This window comes from Nilaparvata lugens, chromosome X, assembly GCF_014356525.2.
Source record: "Nilaparvata lugens isolate BPH chromosome X, ASM1435652v1, whole genome shotgun sequence".
NCBI classification, from domain to species: Eukaryota; Metazoa; Arthropoda; class Insecta; order Hemiptera; family Delphacidae; genus Nilaparvata; species Nilaparvata lugens.
This window is the reverse complement of record NC_052518.1, coordinates 84,795,098-84,813,876: the sequence shown is the minus strand read 5'-3', so window position 1 is coordinate 84,813,876 and position 18,779 is coordinate 84,795,098. Positions and strand designations below refer to the sequence as shown.

At 32.7% G+C, this 18,779-nt stretch overlaps 1 protein-coding gene across 5 annotated transcripts in view; it reads left to right on the top strand.

The window, feature by feature from the left end:
* LOC111061625 (NAD kinase 2, mitochondrial) overlaps positions 1-18,779 on the top strand; it is a 64,036-nt gene that overhangs the window by 38,952 nt on the left and 6,305 nt on the right. For 4 of the 5 annotated variants that reach the window (XM_022349647.2, XM_022350313.2, XM_039441781.1 and 1 more), the window contains 2 exons: positions 5,272-5,521; positions 18,385-18,485. In XM_022349647.2, coding sequence (XP_022205339.1) covers positions 5,272-5,521; positions 18,385-18,485 — 351 coding nt within the window. Of the gene's footprint in view, positions 1-5,271; positions 5,522-10,947; positions 11,146-18,384; positions 18,486-18,779 lie in introns of those variants that run through there. The other variant, XM_039441782.1, reaches the window with a different exon arrangement.

The following is an 18,779-nucleotide window of genomic DNA, read 5'->3' as shown; positions in this document are numbered from 1 at the left end:
TTAATGAACAATAAAAAGAGCAAAAACTCACCAGATTTAATCCAATTTTGTCTACTTGCCCTTTGAAGCCTTTATTAGGTGTTTTGGTCAGATTCGAGGTGGGAAGAAATCTGGGAAAAAGATAGGTGTTCGCTTCCAGGCTGTTTTTCCGTGTTCAACTTGCAGGCTCTGTATTGTATTTGAACAAAGCTCAAACTGGATTCTTTATAAATTCAAATCCGACTCAAATTAATTCAATTCAACACTATTTACGCTGTTATATTTATAATCACACACACTATACTCAAACAATTATCTACAAGAAATTTCCGATTGAAATTACATTACAAAATACAAACTTGATCTTGCACAAGACGACGGGCTGACAAATCAAGAACGACTGAACGACTAATAATGGACGAAAGCAAGAATGACTCGGGCTTTTTTCTCGACAAACCAAAAACAGCTGGACAGTCGGCACTAGCGCAAACAAGCCTGCTACGGGCAGAACTGTAGTCAGGGATTTGGTGCTACAATTCAAAAAATGCTCTGGCCAAACCACCATCAGTAAATTCAAATTCAAATTCAAAAATTATTTATTTCCCAAATAATTACAGAAGTGTTACATAACACAAACGTATTATAAAATATGCAAGGAAACCCCCTACAAGACTATCCGTCTGTGTGTAGGGGGGAGTTCAGTACGGTAACAGTCTTTCACACATCAGTTTAAAACAATAATAATTCCTACATATTTAGCATGCACCTAAATTCTAGATAATTCTAAGGATTTAATTATAATTTCACATCATTTGACATAAAATTTGATTGATTATTCATTTATTCATATGTATCAACAGATTTCAAGAGATGCATGAACCGCAGTGCATGGGTCCCTGATGAATTCCCAGATAATCAAAAAGAAAAACAAAATTTAATAGAATGAAAAGTTAAAAGATTGAAGTAAATGGGAGAGTGGGACAAGGAAAAATACAATATCTTAACAATCCAGACTAGAAAAAAAAGATAACAATATGAAGGAAGTGTAAGTTGGTTTATCAAACTTTGGGTTAGATTGGATTGATTATCGTGCATAGCGGGATCGAAGTAACTGCTCGGACATCTCCCAGCCAATATGGTATAGCCACCTGTCCACCCTCCTCCTGTACACCGCCAAACTGCATATCTCTGCTTCTTTAATCTCGTCAGGCACATTCCTATAAAGGACGTGCGCCAGGTAAGCAGGATTTGTCAGTTCCGAGCCATGTGTCAGCTGGGGAATTTCAAAGTTATAATTGGATCTGAAGCGTGTTGAATAGATATTATTGATAGTTTCTCCTAAGAGCTCTGTTTTGTATTTTTTTATGTGAATTAACAAAGATTTAATAAAAAGCTGTCTGACATTTAGAACTGGAAACTCTGTGAATAAAAGAATTGTTGGATAGCTGTAATCTTTTTTTAGAATTGTTTTTATAATTGCCCTTTGAGTAACCGCCAGAGGCTCAATAACTGAGGTGGAGGCCCCACCCCAAGCTAGGATTCCGTATTGTACTATGGACTGGACATAGGCAAAATATACGGTTTTGCATTGATTCAAGCTTAACACATGGCTCAGCTCTGAGAAGGCATACAATAATTTTCTAAGCCTGTTCTTTACACACTAAACATGTTGCTCCCAACTCATCCTGGAATCTAGTACCACTCCCAAGTATTTGTAGTGGTTAACGCGTTCGATCACACCACAGCCACAGCTATCAGACCTAGGATTATTACAGGAATGTATCTTTAATATTAAGGGACCTGGATCAGCTTGGTTCCTTGTTATTATTGGCATATATTTTGTCTTTGTCACATTTACCGTTAGGCAATTGTGATTAAACCAATTTTTTATTTTCATTAAGTCAATAGAGGCCTTCTCGTAGGCCTCCTCCCAAGTGCTTCCTGAAGACACAACTGCTGTGTCATCAGCAAATAAGTACAATTCTCCATCCACTTCCACTTTTGATAGATTATTAATATATATCAGAAAAAGCAGTGGCCCAAGAGTACTTCCCTGAACCACACCATAATCAACATTCTCTTTATTACTCACTTCTCCATTAATAAAGACATATTGTAATCTATTTTTAAGGTAGCTTTTGAACCATTGCAGAGTGTTATTCTTTATACCTAAAAATTCAAGTTTTTTAATTAGAATAGTCCTATCAACGGTATCAAATGCTTTTGCAATGTCTAAAAATGATAACAATACTTTTTTCTTCTCTTTTAAACTGTTTGAAATGAATCTGGTTAAGTCAAAAAGGGTATCAGAAGTGTTTTTGGATTTTTGGAAACCATATTGGTGATTGGAAATGAAGTTGTTTTCACTCAGGTATTTAGCAAGCTGTAATTTTACACATTTCTCAATAATTTTCGACAGGATTACTAACAGGGAAATAGGTCTGAAGTTTGAGAATGCACTCCTTGGGCCAGATTTGTAGATGGGAATGACCTTCGCCGTTTTGAAAGCACCTGGGAAGCGGCCCACGCGAATGCTTAAATTTACTATATGCTCAACAGGTAGTATAAGTTTGTCAATGTTATGTTGGATAACTTGTGTAGGGATCCCATCGCAACCGGGAGCTGATCGGCCCTTCAGGCTCATGATCACTTTGACCAGCTCTTGTCGCGAGATGGTTGTAGCTCAAAAACAGAGTCTATAGCATGGTCCTCATCACGTACTGCCGGCGCATCACAGGTTACTATGGAGTTAGCTAAATTTGTTCCTACAGTGGCAAAGTATTGATTAAAATTGTTAGCAATATCTAAGGTTTTTTGAGAATCTATAATTTCACCAGGAGGGGAGAATGCACCAACCGGGAATGATTTATTAATTTCAGCACGACCAGAAATTTCGTTGATGACTGTCCAGAATTTTCTTGGATTGCTGGACACTTCCTCAACTTTGTTTTTGTAGTAATTATATTTGGCATGTTTTATTGCTGAATGTAAGGAATTTCTATATTGAATGAATTCATTTTTTAAAGCATAGTTGAACGGTTGCCTAATGAGTTTTTTTCTTAGTTTATCGCGGTGCCGAATAGAGTTTACAAGTCCCGCGCTGATCCATGGCTTGAGCTGGGTATTTTTGCAAGAAATTTTAACTCTGTGAGAATTTGTTGCAATTATGTTTTTCAGAGATACAGTGAATAAATTTGTTGCACTGTCCACGTCGTTTTCTTCAACAACTGTGTTCCAGTTATGTGAGGATATAACATTTTGTACTTCCTTCCAGTCAGTTCTAATAACGAATTTTTCTGAGTTGGACCGTTTTAGAGCTTTTAAGGATACAATGTTCAAGCAAATGGCGTAGTGATCCGCAATTGAGGTTATGTAGCTACTATTTCCTTGTTCAAAATCCGCAGAGCTGTAAGTTGTACGGTAATAAAAGTGAAAAGCGATCAAAAAATGATGAAATGCTATATTACTATTAGGTACAAACTTATATTTAGTAGGCACTAAATATATTTTAGAATGTTTTAAAAAAAGCGATTTTGTTACGCTTAAATCTACTATGGTCTTCCTCATTTATTAGAAATTTCTCGAAAGCAAAATATCTCAGTTTTGTGTTATTAAAAACATGTTTTCTAATCAAAGACCACTGTCAAAAATTGTCTTATTTTCTATCAATTGGTTTATTATTCAATCAAATACTGGATTGGCAGTTGCTTTACTCAAGAAACCCGTTAAGATAATTCTCTATCATCCCAGAAATTTAAATCATTCGTTTTTGCCCAATTTTTCTCATTTTTAAAATTTCTTCACAGTCATCTTTATCAATCGCATTAAAAACTTCTATCAATTCCTCTATTATAATATTATTTTTACATTCAAAAAATAATTCCTTATAACCTAAATTAATAATTATTATCGTCTACAGAAGCATTAAAAACAACCGTCGAAAAATAATTTACTATCAGCTGTTTCCTCATCAAATCTTTACAGATGTCAAGTTAACCCAAATTATTTGTTTTAAACCTCCTGCTTTGGAGGTTTAAACTTTCCCAGAGTTTAAACTCAATACAGAAATTAAACTTATACTGTGCAAACGGAATTTTAGTTTAAACCAAAAAAAAAATCCAGATTTGGTTTAAGCTTTAGCTTAAACTTACACTGTGCAAACGGCCCTTAAACTCTTAATAAGAAACGAATTTATAGTGATGAGTAGCTCTCACAAAAGGATGTTGAACAATATATTTCTTCTAGGCCTAGCATAAGGTACACTGAAATTCAATAAATTTATGTATGATGGAATATGAACTTTATGGTTTAAAATGTTGAACAATAGCAATAGAGCATTTACAGATCTGCGTAATTCTAGGGAGTGCACTTTAAATATAGATCTCAACTCAGTTGGGAAATTAAGGGGGCAAAAGCAATTAAATTTGTTTATTTATAAATGTCTCAGAATCCTGTTTTCGTGAATGTCTGTCACAGCCCGGCCCCCAGACTACTGCAGCATATTCAAGTTCACTGCGAACTAATGCATTGAATATTCTTAAACTAACATCACAGTTAGTGAATGGTTTGATATTGCAAAATATAAAACCAAGTAATTTATTAGCACTACTTGGGGTATAATAAATGTGGTTCTTGAAATCAAGTCTTGGGTCCATGATAACTCCAAGATCTCAGATGTTAATTACAAACTCAAGATTGTTACCTGAAAATTCTGAAAATTCATCTGCCTTGTATACATAAACTTAGTTTTTGATGTATTCAACTTGAGTCTTTTCTGACAACACAAAGAATCAAGAATTAATGAGATTAATCTGGATGAATCGAATCATAGCTATCCACTTAAGAATTTAAAGACAAAATGAACGTGGAAAGAATGCTGTGATTTCATTTATAATTAAAAACAATAACGATACGTTACTTAGTCATAGCGGTACAGTCGATAACCTGAACGAGATTTTGTGTCCTCGGTGAAAAACCGCTGTACGAATTTGAGGTTAGGTTTTTGTGTCTACGATTCCACGACGTTGTTTATTTCTTATTTGTGTATTATTATTATTTGTAGTTGTTTAATTGCAGCTGTTTAATTGTTGTTATTGGTGGTTTATTTTCTGTTAGAAACTGTTTAAGTCGTTCCGATTGATGTAAACATCGTAGCGTCAGTGTCGTGCTTTTTCAGGTCAGCTGTACTCTAAGAATGTTCATCTTACAGACATATCACTCATGACTATGATGGCCATATCATGACTAATATTAGTAACCAGCATTAGCAATTTTGTTCAATCTGATTTGTAGGTTTTCATTGGAGAGTGTTTATCTGCGCGAGTCTCTTATTTTGAGCTGAAATTGCCCAACCACCCACTCACCAAAGTTAAAAGCTCAGGTCTGTGCATCTGTACCGGCACAGGATCAACATCTTGGCATCTCTCAATGAATAGAATCACAAAGCAAAGCATAGAGCAAGTACTCAAGTTCGCTAATGCGACTTCCGACAAAGTTGAAAGTATCGTTCAAGACTTCAACAATTCTCTCATTTTCAGTCCAGGTAAGCTTCAGAACCATAGTACTTTCTAAATAATATTATGAAATGGGTAATGCCCAAAGAAATTGCAAAGAGTTTCTCAAAATAATATGTTTAAATCAGTCATATCTTTCAGAATTAATTAAGAATAAGAATAAGAATCTTTATTGGCCATTAAACAAACATAGATGTAATAGGCTTCGTCAATTAACATAATTTAATACATAGTCCAATACATAGATATATAGTCAAACATATATCACATAAAACATGAAAAGAAATTATAATATAGGTATTCAAGCTACAATAAGGGTACTAGTATCACAGTACATAACTCTTTAATATTATAAAATGGATTTTTTCTAAGCCAATTATTAATAAAATTACTATCTTAAAGCGTTTAACATTCAAATTTCTTATTCTAAGAGGAAGCTTATTGAATAATAAATATCTTTGATACATATGGCTTTTATGTGTCTTGGACAGTCTTACATAAGGAGTTTGGAGATCAGTGTTTATTCTGGTATTATATTCATGATTATCACTGTTTCGAGAAAAACTGTAGCAAATTGTAATAAATATACAATGAAGGTACTGTCATTATTCCAAATTTTATGAAACTCTCTCTACAGGAATCTCTTTGCTGTAGGTCAGCAATGATTCTAATAACTTTTTTTGTTGAATAAGAACCTTTTTTGAATCGCTGCTGTTACCCCAAAGCATAACCCCATAGCTAATCAGAGAGTGGAACAGGCCAAAAAAAGTTGTTATTAATGTTTGTGTACTCACACAATATTTAAGTTTTCTTATAAGAAATACAACTCTGGAAACTTTTCTACATACAAATTCAACTTGTTCCTTCCAGGTTAACTTAGTATCTATATACAATCCCAATAGCTTCACTGCTCTATTCTCACAAATATTATTAACTAGTGAAAAATATATATATTCAGTTTTATCATTGTTAATTGCTAATTTATTTGATTTAAACCAGGCTGTGGATAACTGTATACTTTCCAATAACATTGACACAACATCGTCCCGCTTTTTTGGAAGCACATTAGAGTTGTGTCATCTGCATATAAAATGGGAAAACAATTAGGAATAACACTACTATGAAAATCGTTCATGAATATCAAGAAGAGAAATGGTCCTAATATTGATCCCTGTGATCCTGCCACTACGTTTAGAGCTTCTGACTTCTTATTGTTGACTACTACGATTTGTTTCCTATTTTCTAAGTACGACATGATTACTTTCAGCTCGTTACCTAATACACCGTAATAGCGCAATTTATTCTCCAATATAGTGTGTGAAATGCAGTCAAATGCTTTCTGTAAATCTATTAGGCAAACACCTGTTATGAACTTTTTTTCGAAAGCTTCCAATATCTTATTTACAATGGTCTCGACTGCAGTTATGGTGAAATGTTTAGGTCTATATCCATATTGATGTGAGTAGAGTAAATAGAGTATTGGAGTTGAAGTAATCATACAACTGTACAAACATGCAGGCTTCGATAATTTTACCAATAATAGGTACTAATGCTATTGGTCGATAGCTGTTAGCCTGCGTCTTATCACCTTTTTTGTAAATAGGACTAATTTTACTAAGCTTCAAGCATTCTGGAAATTTTCCACTCATCAAAACCTGATTAATAAGAAATGTAAGTGGTATCAGTATACCCATAATAAAGCCTTTGACAATAACATTACTCAGGTCATAAACATCGCCTGCTGTAGAGGAACTTAAGTTTTTAACAATGTCAAGGACCAACTTTGGTTCAACCTTTTTCCATTTGAAGCTGTTATGTTCAAAGTTCACAGGCATATTGAAGTTGTTTAATAAAACTGGATTATTTGCAGGAGTTCTACTGCTAGTATTAATTGTAACTGATATACTTACAAAGTATTCGTTCGAAGCATTCACAGAAATGGGTGGTTCCTGCTTCTCATGTCTCACATTTGCTGATTCAGTTTTGATTATTTTCCATGCCGCTTTACATTGGTTTTTTGCCCTTTACATTCATCATTGGTCTTTATTTTAGAATTGACAATTGCTTTTCTATAATCTCTTTTGAATTGTAAATAGTTTTGTTTGTCCTCAATCTTATCACTATTCTTCCATCTATTAAATAAATTAACTAGCCTGAATCGCATATTTGCAATTTGTGGTGTGTACCATTTGTTACAGGATTTTTTCTAAGACCTCTCAGAATAACTTATTACTGGACAACATATATTAAAATGATAAATTATGAACATTCATGAAACCTTCAAATGCCATATCAAGATTTTTACAGTCATACAGCTGCGTCCAGTCCACATTCAAAAGAATGATATTAAGTTCGCTCAATTTTGCTTCGGATATCAATCGTTTATTAGTTACCGTCTTCGTGCCAGACTTCGTCCCCCGCTTGACCACTAGAACCTCCAGCCACACTCCTGCGTGATCTGATAACCTCCATTCGCCCAATAATGATACTTTACAAAATTCAGATCTGATATCCGGGGCAATATTATCCAAGCATGCTTGTCCTTTAGTAGGTAACTTATTCGTACAATATACATTAAACGATCTAAGAATATTTAAAAAATCATGACAAGCCAAACTATTAGTATTCAAGATATTCACATTGAAGTCTCCCGTCAACATGATAGATTTATAACTTTTTGTGAGAATAAAGTTTAAAATATCTTCGAGATAACCAAAGAAAGCATTCACATCGGAGTCAGGGGTCCTATAAACATTAATAGCAATAACAGAATGCTCCACTAATTTGATAGCTGAAGCCTCACACAGAAAATCAACACAAAAATTGGTAACGTCAATAACCTCGTATACCGAGTCCTGTCTAACATATATACATGAACCTCCGCGTGGCTCTCTACAATAGCAACTCGCAACCTTATAATTGGATGGCACATAAAGGTTTATTTCATCTCTCACACACCAATGTTCACAGATGCAAAGAACGTCGACTGGTCTGTCAACAAGCTCAGTCTCAATCAAACCTATTTTGTTTCTAATTGATTGAATATTTTTAAGTAGAAACATCAACTTTGATCCACCTAATGTACGTTTAGCCTACTGCTCCTATTCCTATAAACTGGGATGTTATGTGAATCATTAGCATTAGGAAGCCCACTATCTGCAGTTGTAATGTCAACATCAATAAACAAATCTGTACTCTCAGTTATGCAATTCGAATTAGAAGTGAGTCTATCTATTGTTCTAAAAAAGAAGCATGTTGAAGAGGGATGGGTGGAATTGAATTCGATTTTGAAACATACTCCTCTACACATCTGACAATCCCATTACCAATGTATGCCTTGCCGAATCTATTCAAATGCATCCCATGAGTTGTGAAGAATCTTCGACCTATGTCATTGATGTTTATGAAATGCACAAATGAATACCTCTTACAAATTTTTAAAATTTTTCTGTTAGTCTCTTTTATCGCAGTATTCACACAGGACCATTCCGCCAGGTCGTAGCGATGTGGAATCGAAAAAACACAAACATTTGTTTTATACAGTGCCGCCAAACGTCCCCGCAATGCCGCCAGAACATCTTCACCTTCATTCCTACTAAGATCATTCGAGCCGGCCTGAACTACAACAAAGTCTTTTGCAGTGAAGTTCTCGAAATTATCAGGAAAGACATCGCGGAACTTAGCCCCCGGATTCACGAAAGAAGTGAAACTGTTGCCGCTATTTCTCCTAAACTCTCCGCAGACATTCTTCTCCTGACTATCAGCATAATGATGTATATTTATTTCACTACACGTCTTCGAGTTTTTTGAGAGCTTCTCAATTTTTGGATTAGCCAACTTGCCTCTATTATTTGGCTTTTCAATCATAGGTTGATTTTTACTATCTTTTTATCTAATCTAACATATATAGTTCATCACACAGTGTTCTCCATTTATTAGCTTGTTCCCGTTCCGAGACTTGCTCATTTCTTAAAGTCAAGTTGTCCGCTTCCAACGTCTCAATATATGTGGACATTGACTGCACTCTCCCTGATACAAATTCATTCTCATCCTTGAGTGTCGTAATCATACCGTTCTTGACTCTTGACTCTGACTCTCAATTTCAGATTTCAACTGCTCTACTTCCATTTTCAAACCCTGTACGTAATTAATTAGGTCATCTCTCTGCTGAAGAAGTTCTAACTCACGAATACTGTGAGTTTCATCAGTACTAATCGTTCTAATATTCGGTGTATTCACAGCCATAACTCGCGATTTAGGAGTAGATAACATTTCAAATTCTTTGCTCGTTGATTTCAATGGCAAACAACAAATCGTTAAAATGTCTCGAACACAAAAAACTACAAATACACTTTTTTGGAGCTTAGGAATTTGAAATTTACAGGTAACGTACATCAAAATTCCTTCTTTCATGCGTGGTAATTTGTTTTGTAAGAATTTCTGTATTAGAAATATACAGATTATTAGAATATCTTTTAGAAATATCAGTGTTTGAAAATTGTTATTTTTCACGTTGTCTCCAAAGTTTTTCAGATCAATTTTAGATATTAAAGATGTTAAAAAGTGAGATTTATGAGCTTGATCTCATTACAAAAAAGTGCTCTGCAACTTCTGTTAATATAGAAATAGAAGTTTTACAATGATTAATTACTTTTCCGGAATGGGATGCAAGTGTTGGAGGTTAGGCTTCCTCTACCTTGAACTACTTTACTTTTAATATTTGCTAAAATAAATTAGTAAAATATAATTAAGCTCTCAAATAATAATCCAGATAGTTTGTTTTTATAGAGTGATAATTAATTTCTTTCGGAATTGCGTTATTGATAAAGATTTTCCAAGATTTCCACTAATGTGTTGTTATACTGAATGATAAATCATAAATGTGAAATACTATATTTGAAATGTTATACTGAATGATAATGAAATGCAGATATATTGTATTATAAAATGATTTTTAGTGGAAGACCAATTGTCCGTATATATATATATATATATATATAAAATACTATATTTGAAATGTTATACTGAATGATAATGAAATGCAGATATATTGTATTATAAAATGATTTTTAGTGGAAGACCAATTGTCCGTATATATATATATATATATATATATATATATATATATATATATATATATATATTGATGTATGTGTTAAGGTTTTTGTTCTTGTGATGATAGATCATTTTTTGTATGTTGTAACATTGATGGATAAATAATAAGGTTATTTAAATGATTTTATGGATTTAAACTGATTGTATTGAAATTATTAAATATGTTATTAAAGTTTTTGTAATTGATGTCTCTATTAAATTAAAGAAATTTCAAAATTTATGTGTTGCTGACTGTATAATAAGATGTTAACAATAAATTTCATTTTTATACTGATTACATACTTGTAAATAACTTTTATGTTCAGATTGTATTGGTAGCCTAATCAAACTTTTTTTTCAGTTTATAAGCATACTAAAATAACAGGTACAGCGTGGAAGTTAATTTCAAAATAATTATCGCGTGAATCTCGGGATCTACAAAACAAGTGAATGCCATGAAGAGTGTTAAGAACATTTGGGTGATTTTCGAACTGGTGTGACTCATTAGTGGATTGCCGACTACGCAACTCAAACTTCTGCACTACTATATTACCTGGAGGTAATTGCCATCCATGTCCAAGTTCGCAATTTTTAACTCAAATAACAGTCACTGCATCCTGAAAGAAACTGATTCAAAAAATCCTCACCTAAATTAATCCTGTATGCTGAACTCTAAACCTTGAAAGCTGAAAATATAAAAAAACCAAACCCTACCTAAGTTAATCCTCACCTAAATTAATCCTGTATGCAGCGTCTCTCTCTTTTCCAAAAAGTTACATTGTCATTTCAAACCTAAAATGTACACTTTATGTCTAACACCCTATTTACGTGACTTTGAGTGAGCTTGGCATGTACCAGTCTACTACATGCATGAGGCCATGCTAACAGATGTCACCTGTATCCAGCTTGGCTTGTACCAGTCGACTACAAGCATGAGGCAATGCTAACTGATGTCTCGTGTATCCAGATCAGCCCAACACTGATTCCATCACAAACGGAAGATCAAGTTCGTTTGGAGTCACACTTAACTGAAATTCATACTGAGTGCCTTAACGGACTGTTTTCAAAATTCGTATCAATAAAAAAACAACTGCGTCAACAGTGAAAGAAATGGACAATTTTAATTTAATGAAATTTATTGCAATTTTATATGAAAATTAAATGTAACAATTCATCAATTCATTTAAAAATTCTGTTCAACATACTAAATTTCTTTGCAATAACATTTGAATTTTTATATTTACTAAAATTATGTAAAATTTCAAGAACTATTTTTAAATATATTAACTTTTCTGTTGAGATAATTTCCTTGAATTATATAAAGCTAATTCAAAAATAATTTTGATACTCCATACTTTTAAATATTGTTTGGAAATGTATAACAAATGCTATTGATGAATTTTTACAATAATTTTCAATTATAAGATGACATGTAATGTTTTTGTAGAAAAAATTGTTCCTGTTCTCAAATTTAAAAGTTTAAATTTAATTTATTACAATGCAATGTAAATTCTTTTTAATTTTTCAAACAGTAAAATTTTTTTATTTCGAGAGGGGGGTATTTGTAATATTACATTTTTTCTCAATAAAAATCGAATCTTCAATTCGATATTCAAAATATCAATAAAACTTGATGGTAAATATCAGTGTAATCGATATGTGGACTTAACATTTTACCGGGAATTTATCAGCTATTCTAATGTTGAATAACCTACTGTAACAAAGTTCTATTTCTGAATAAACACATAATTTTAAACAACATAAAGGTTAAATAAATTCAAAACAGTTTCAAAATAAAGTTTTATTGAGAATAATAAATGTAAATTGTAAAGTTGTTCTTATTCATGAGGTTGGCAATTGATGACATGTCTAGGTGGGGCTCCTGATGCTTCACAAATTCTTCTCTCAAAGTGGTTGAAGGCTTGGCTTGTCGATTTACCTTTTCCTCTTGAAATTTTTCTAAATAATTGAAATTTAAGATGTTTTGTGTGACATCTGTATCTTCTGTACTCATAAAATTCTTATCTCACTGACTCACTGATCACGATTCCTAGAAAACTACTGGACGGTTTGCAACAAAACTTGAAATATAGCTTCCTTATAAGTCCTAGGTGCTCACTAAGAAATCTTTTGGCGATATTTTAACTCTAAGGGTGGTTTTCAAGGGTTTAAAGTTCGTCTTTTAGCATGTATATTCTTCTTATTCCAATCTCTTAATTATAATTGAAATGTCCATACCATATGTTAATATAGAACTATAGTCTAGAGAGAGTACAAAACAGTTTAATAATTTTGTCAGGTTGGCATTAAGTTGAGTTAACTTTGTTAGGTTGGCACCAAGTTGAAGATTAAAATGCATTCATCGTGGAAAAATTGATTGGGCACTGCTACTTCAATCAGAGCTATTCCTGAGAATATTATATTATTATTTATTTTCCAATCACTTGATAATGGCATTATTTATAGCCGAAACATGTCGTGTTAAATAATTTTAAAAAGGGTAATCAGATTTATAAATATCAGAATATAAATATAAGAATAAATATTTTTATTTCTATTCCTGGGAGTATAGATAATTTTTATGTTTCATAAAACAAACTTTTATGACGGGAGTTCTATCAATTGATCAAGACTTATTTTGTTTGTATATCTGACAGATCGCGTGAACAGCTTAAACAATTTCGATGAAGTTTTAATTATTCAGAATGATGAATGGAGGGTATTTTTAAAACTTCAGAAGTGTCCGTTGTGGAATCTGTGTGCAAAGAATGAGGAAATTCGGCTAGAATTTAACTTGACGAAAGAAAGGGGTTATTTATTAAAACGGCCAGTTGTGTTACCAAAAAAAATAGAAGGTAGCTTTCGATAAAAATATTGGAGAATAGGCATAACAGTTCGTTGATATTCACTTCAAACTGTCAGTATACCTCATTAATAACATCAATGCTCCCCATTCAAATAATGCTGACACATTGATGTGAATCTTACTATTATTTGGTTACATTAGATCAGATGGAGATAAAATGATAGCTATGTTTCGATTTCAAAATTATGATTGCCATTTTTCCTTTTTATGCCAGCTGTTATTAGTTTTGATTTCAATTATGTTCGACATTTTCGCTTTTTATACCCATTATTATTATGTGAAAAAATAAGCTCTCATTAAATGAAATCATATCATTGAAGTCAATTATACTAAGCGAACAATTTCTGTTTAAATATGTGTGTTTGCGGATATGTATGTATGTCTGACGGATCTCGAAAATGCCTCCAACATTTTTTTATTAAATCAGGAATAGAGTACGTTTATGATAAAAAAATTATTTTGGAACAGGTCTCAACTTTGGGAAAAATCGCTGAAGCTCTTTCAGAAAGGGTTATTATTCCCTCAAGTAGCAGCTGATCAAAAAAAGTTTCCATACTCTGTTCAAAACGTGAGAAATAAAGTGTGAGCAAGTGAAAAAGATTATAATAGCTGTAGTTCAGTTACCAAATTTAGCAATCTTATTATAAAACATTGCAGTATTCATGGAACATCTGGAAGAATAGGTACAGAAAGTGACCGGATAATAGCAAAATAAATTTAAAATCGATCTCTACAAACAAATGGTAGTTGAATTGATGTTTATTGTGAGGTGATAGAAATGCGACTAATTTCTTCAGCTTCTGTTGTATTGTTCCTCTGTTGCTCTATGTTTCTATGCAGCCATGGCCTTGAGAGAGCCAGTGGTCCTGTCTGTTAATTCCCAATCTGGACTAAATACCACGAGAACCAATCAGAGAAGCCTTCTATGAAAAAAAACCTTCTAAAAAACCCCTGCTCTGATTAGTTCTCATGGAATTTAATCTTTATTGAAATTGAACAGGCTTTTGAGCTACTGGACCTGATATTTTCATGTTTCAAAACCAGCTAAAAACCATATCGAAACATAATAAACTATAGAAACATAATATTCCATCAGCTGGTCCTATTTCCTTTTATCCTATTCTATTAAATGAGTAATTTCTGTTTATATGTTTAGATGTTCAGATGTTTGGATGTTTAGATATTTAGATGTTTATATGCTTGTATTTCACCGGATCTCAAAAACGGCTCTAACGATTCTCACGAAATTCAGAGCATAGTAGGTTTATAATATAAAAATTCGATTGCACTAGGTCTCATCCCTGGCAAAACTCGCTGAAGGACATTAAAAGGATAATTATTATTCATCCTTGGAAAAACAGCTGATAATAATTATTTCGTCGACTGTTGATGATGGAAGTGAGTGAGCGAGTTCATGTGTGTGGGACTGTGTCAAAATTATGACTCAGCTGTTGAACTTTTGTAATCATTCAATCAGGTACTTAGTGCCGGTTGCAAAAAAGCCGGATTATTTTCAATCCTGATAAATTCCAGTAGATCCATCTTTTTGAAATGGTCTTCTCTGATTTGGTTCACGTGAAATTGATCAGGATTAAAATTCAACCGGCTTTTGTGCAACCGGGCCTTTGTGAGGGAAATTTTTGCATTCCTCTGGGAATTAATCCCAATTTACTGTGATTAGATAGAACATTTCTGTATGAACTATGAATGATATTATAATTTCTTCTTTCATAATAGATTTCTTATACTTTTGTACTCCAGAGCGAAGCTCGGTCCCCGATATTGATGTCATTACATGACACAAGACAAACCTATTGATATTAATTTATATTAAACAATCACAAGTAAATACTTAAGTTCTCAATTTAGATAAAGAAATAAAATTAAGTTACATGTTAATTTACATTCAAATTTTCATCCCTAAGCTTTTGGTTTCAAGCTAAGATTAAAGAAAGAAATCATATAATGGAATTCAATTATCAAAGTGATTGAATAAACTCTATTCAGAATTATTCAAATTAACATTAAAATGTCCACGTGAAAATTCCCACTTGAATATTTATGGTAGTAAAGTTTAGGACATGAGAAATCAGCCACATCAAATGTTAGACTAATTATTATGAATGGACTCTTATATATAAATGGACTTCCATGGAAGAAAGAATCAGTGGATTGGCTGTTTTTACACTTTTGAATAAGTGAAACGAAGAGTAAAGCTGCGTTTACACCAAAGTTATTAACAAAATGTAAACATTTGATGAGCATATGTGTTAGTCAAGTTCCGTTCAATCTAATAGAATCCATAAGGATTAAGTTATCAACATTTTGTTAATAACTTCGGTGTAAACCAGCTTAAGCGATAGGCTATGCCAGAAATTCCAGAATAAGCAAGAGATCCATGGATACCTGAGTTAACCAATTCCAAATAAACTTGATTTGGAATTGTATTTTCAATTGCATCAAACAAAAGCAAAAATAACATGATCACTGCTAATTTGATATCTGTCAACGAGAAATATTAATTGCCAATGGATAAAGTCGAGGTCGACTCTTAAGCCCCACCCAATATTCCACAAAATTCGCTGCAATTAGTCTACTATTCTACAGAGTACTTCCAACACATCAATTGATCATCAAATGACACATCAAATGATTAGACTCAATAATTTTCATGCCAAGCTGTGGCCTAATTCCTTTATTTATTACCGATAGAGGGCAGATCATAAGATGCTCCTAGCAAATAGTAGGTCCGTGATACAAAAATTTGAGCTGAGTCTCATCTCTGAGATAACTTGAGAGGAAAAATTGATCATCCAAGTGGCAGCTTATTGAAACAGAAATTTCCATCGTTTGTTGAAAACTAAAGAGAGGAAGAGAGAAGTTAACAGCTGTGGTTATAACATTTAGCAATATAATTTGAAAACATTGCATGATTCAATAAAAATATTCCCTGATGTCAAGATGAGTGCATAAGAGCAACTGGGTGACACCATAAGGCATCGCTAACTTTTGATTGCTTTTTAAAATACGCAGTTAAATGTATATTTCAACAGAGTTGAATGTGTTGTTCAAACTGATGTGATAGCAACGCAACTAATCATCACACTTACTGACAACGATTTTTGGGTAACTAAGTATTATAGAAATGTATTTGAATGAAACTTGAAACGGTCCTATATATAATAACATTTTCATCGAGGGAGACCTTTTCGGATACAAAATTCTATGACAGTGACGAGAATTATAAATTCATTATTCAAGTTATATTCAGCAAGCAATTTTTGTTTGTATGATGGATCTCAAAAACGATTATAACGGCTTTGGTAGAATTCAGGTTATAAAAATTTTACAAAAATAATTTGATCATTCAATTCCCGTATGTGTGAAGTGTGGATTTCATTATTTCTTTTCAATTTGTGTTAGATATTTCGTTTAATTTTGAAAGCCATAAGCCTGCCTTAAAACCAGGCTATGATACAGCTATAATGCTCACAGATAAACTGGGATGATACGTTCAGGGTTGCTGAAATTAAAAAAATAACTTAATCAAATACTTTGAGTTTAAATGTTCATAAACTAAATATATATAGGCCTAATTATTAAAAAATGCAGCAGTTCAAATTCAATTTAAAAAATGTTCAAAAACTAAATCCTATTATATTAAGCGAGCAATTTCTGTTTATCTGTTTATATTTTAATATCTGGTTTTCTGGTTATTTTTATAACTGGTCATTTATGTTCAACGGGTCTCGAAAACGGCTCTAACGATTTTCACGAAATTTGGAACATAGTAGGTTTATCATTTAAAAATTCGATCGCACTAGGTCTCATCCTTGGGAAAACTTGCTGAACGACATTAAATGGATAATTCATCCTTGGCTGAAACAGCTGAGACTTTCGTCGTCTGTGGTTACCATCCACATGGGCGAGTGATTCTGTGAAAAATCAAAATATTGCATCCCCGAAATTCATAAGCTGACGTATAGCCAGCTGTAAAAAATAAACACGATCATTTTAGAGAATTGTGTTCTGTTTATCAATAAATAAAAATAACGAGCGAAGCTCGGTGCCCCGATATTATATATAATTCTTACAAAATGCAGCAGCTCAAATTCAATAACAATAGAACTTCACTCAATGTGCACAAACAAGGATCTCTGCTTTTGTCCAAGTATTGAAAATATTGGTGACTTAAAATATATGTGAATAATTATTGAAGGTTAGCTGAAATGGAATTCCCATATTGCTTTTTTATGTAAAAAAAACTTGAATATATTTCTTATAAATTCTAGAAAATTAATAAAATACTCAAACTTTAGGATTTGAGAACAGAATATTTTTACTTAGTGCAATCCATATTAGAATATGGGACAAAAATCTGGAGGGGGGTTCTGACAGTTTTTTAAATAACTTATAACTCAATAATAAATGTACATCTTTGAACGGTAATAACCTGTTTGCTTTCGTGAAACCACAGAACGCACATAGCTTTCTCCTGACGCTCTGTTTCTTTCCAGCATACCGATTAGTTGTTTAAACGGCGTTCAAGTTTTAACGCGTTTACTCTAGACACAGTTTAAACCGACACATCTGCATACAATCCCAAGAAGTGTACGATATTTGGTTTATTTGATGAATCTCTATATTATGTATATATTAATGACAATTAAGTTACTTTGAATTTGAGTCCACTTCTTAATCATTTAATGCGTAATTTGAGTGATTGAACCTAATTCAATCGGATTTTCCGATAATTTACCTTCACATTTGCAAAAAAACAAAGGTTCTGATTCGTTTTGTAATAACATAAACCAATAATAAATTGTATAATTATGTTACCATAATTGCGTGATTTATTCATTATTTGTGCAAATTGAAGTATTAATCTAAGTTTCTAAGTTTTATTTTTCAAGATTCGATTTTTTATTACAGAAGAAACAAAACTAGGTTACACTGTGAGAGACTTGATATCTGCGGGAGTTTGGCCACATCCTCCCGGTCTACCACCCCGAGGATTCAGTCACAAAATTGAGGTAGATATGAGTTTAACTAACTTTTTTACAATTTACACTTGATAAATCATTTTCTGTTATTAAAGTAGAAAATCCTTTCAGTCGAGCAGTCATAGCTAACAAGTCTGTAGACCTCTGCTATGAGATCTGCTATGACTTCAGAACTCCATTCTTCTAACCTATCACTGCGCCGATCTTCCTTTGCGTTTGGCATTTATTTTTATCCTTTCCCTTTTCATTGATAATACTTGAGTCATTGTAGGAAACATTAGTACAATTAAATAATGAAAATAAAAATAAACCAACCCTATATTT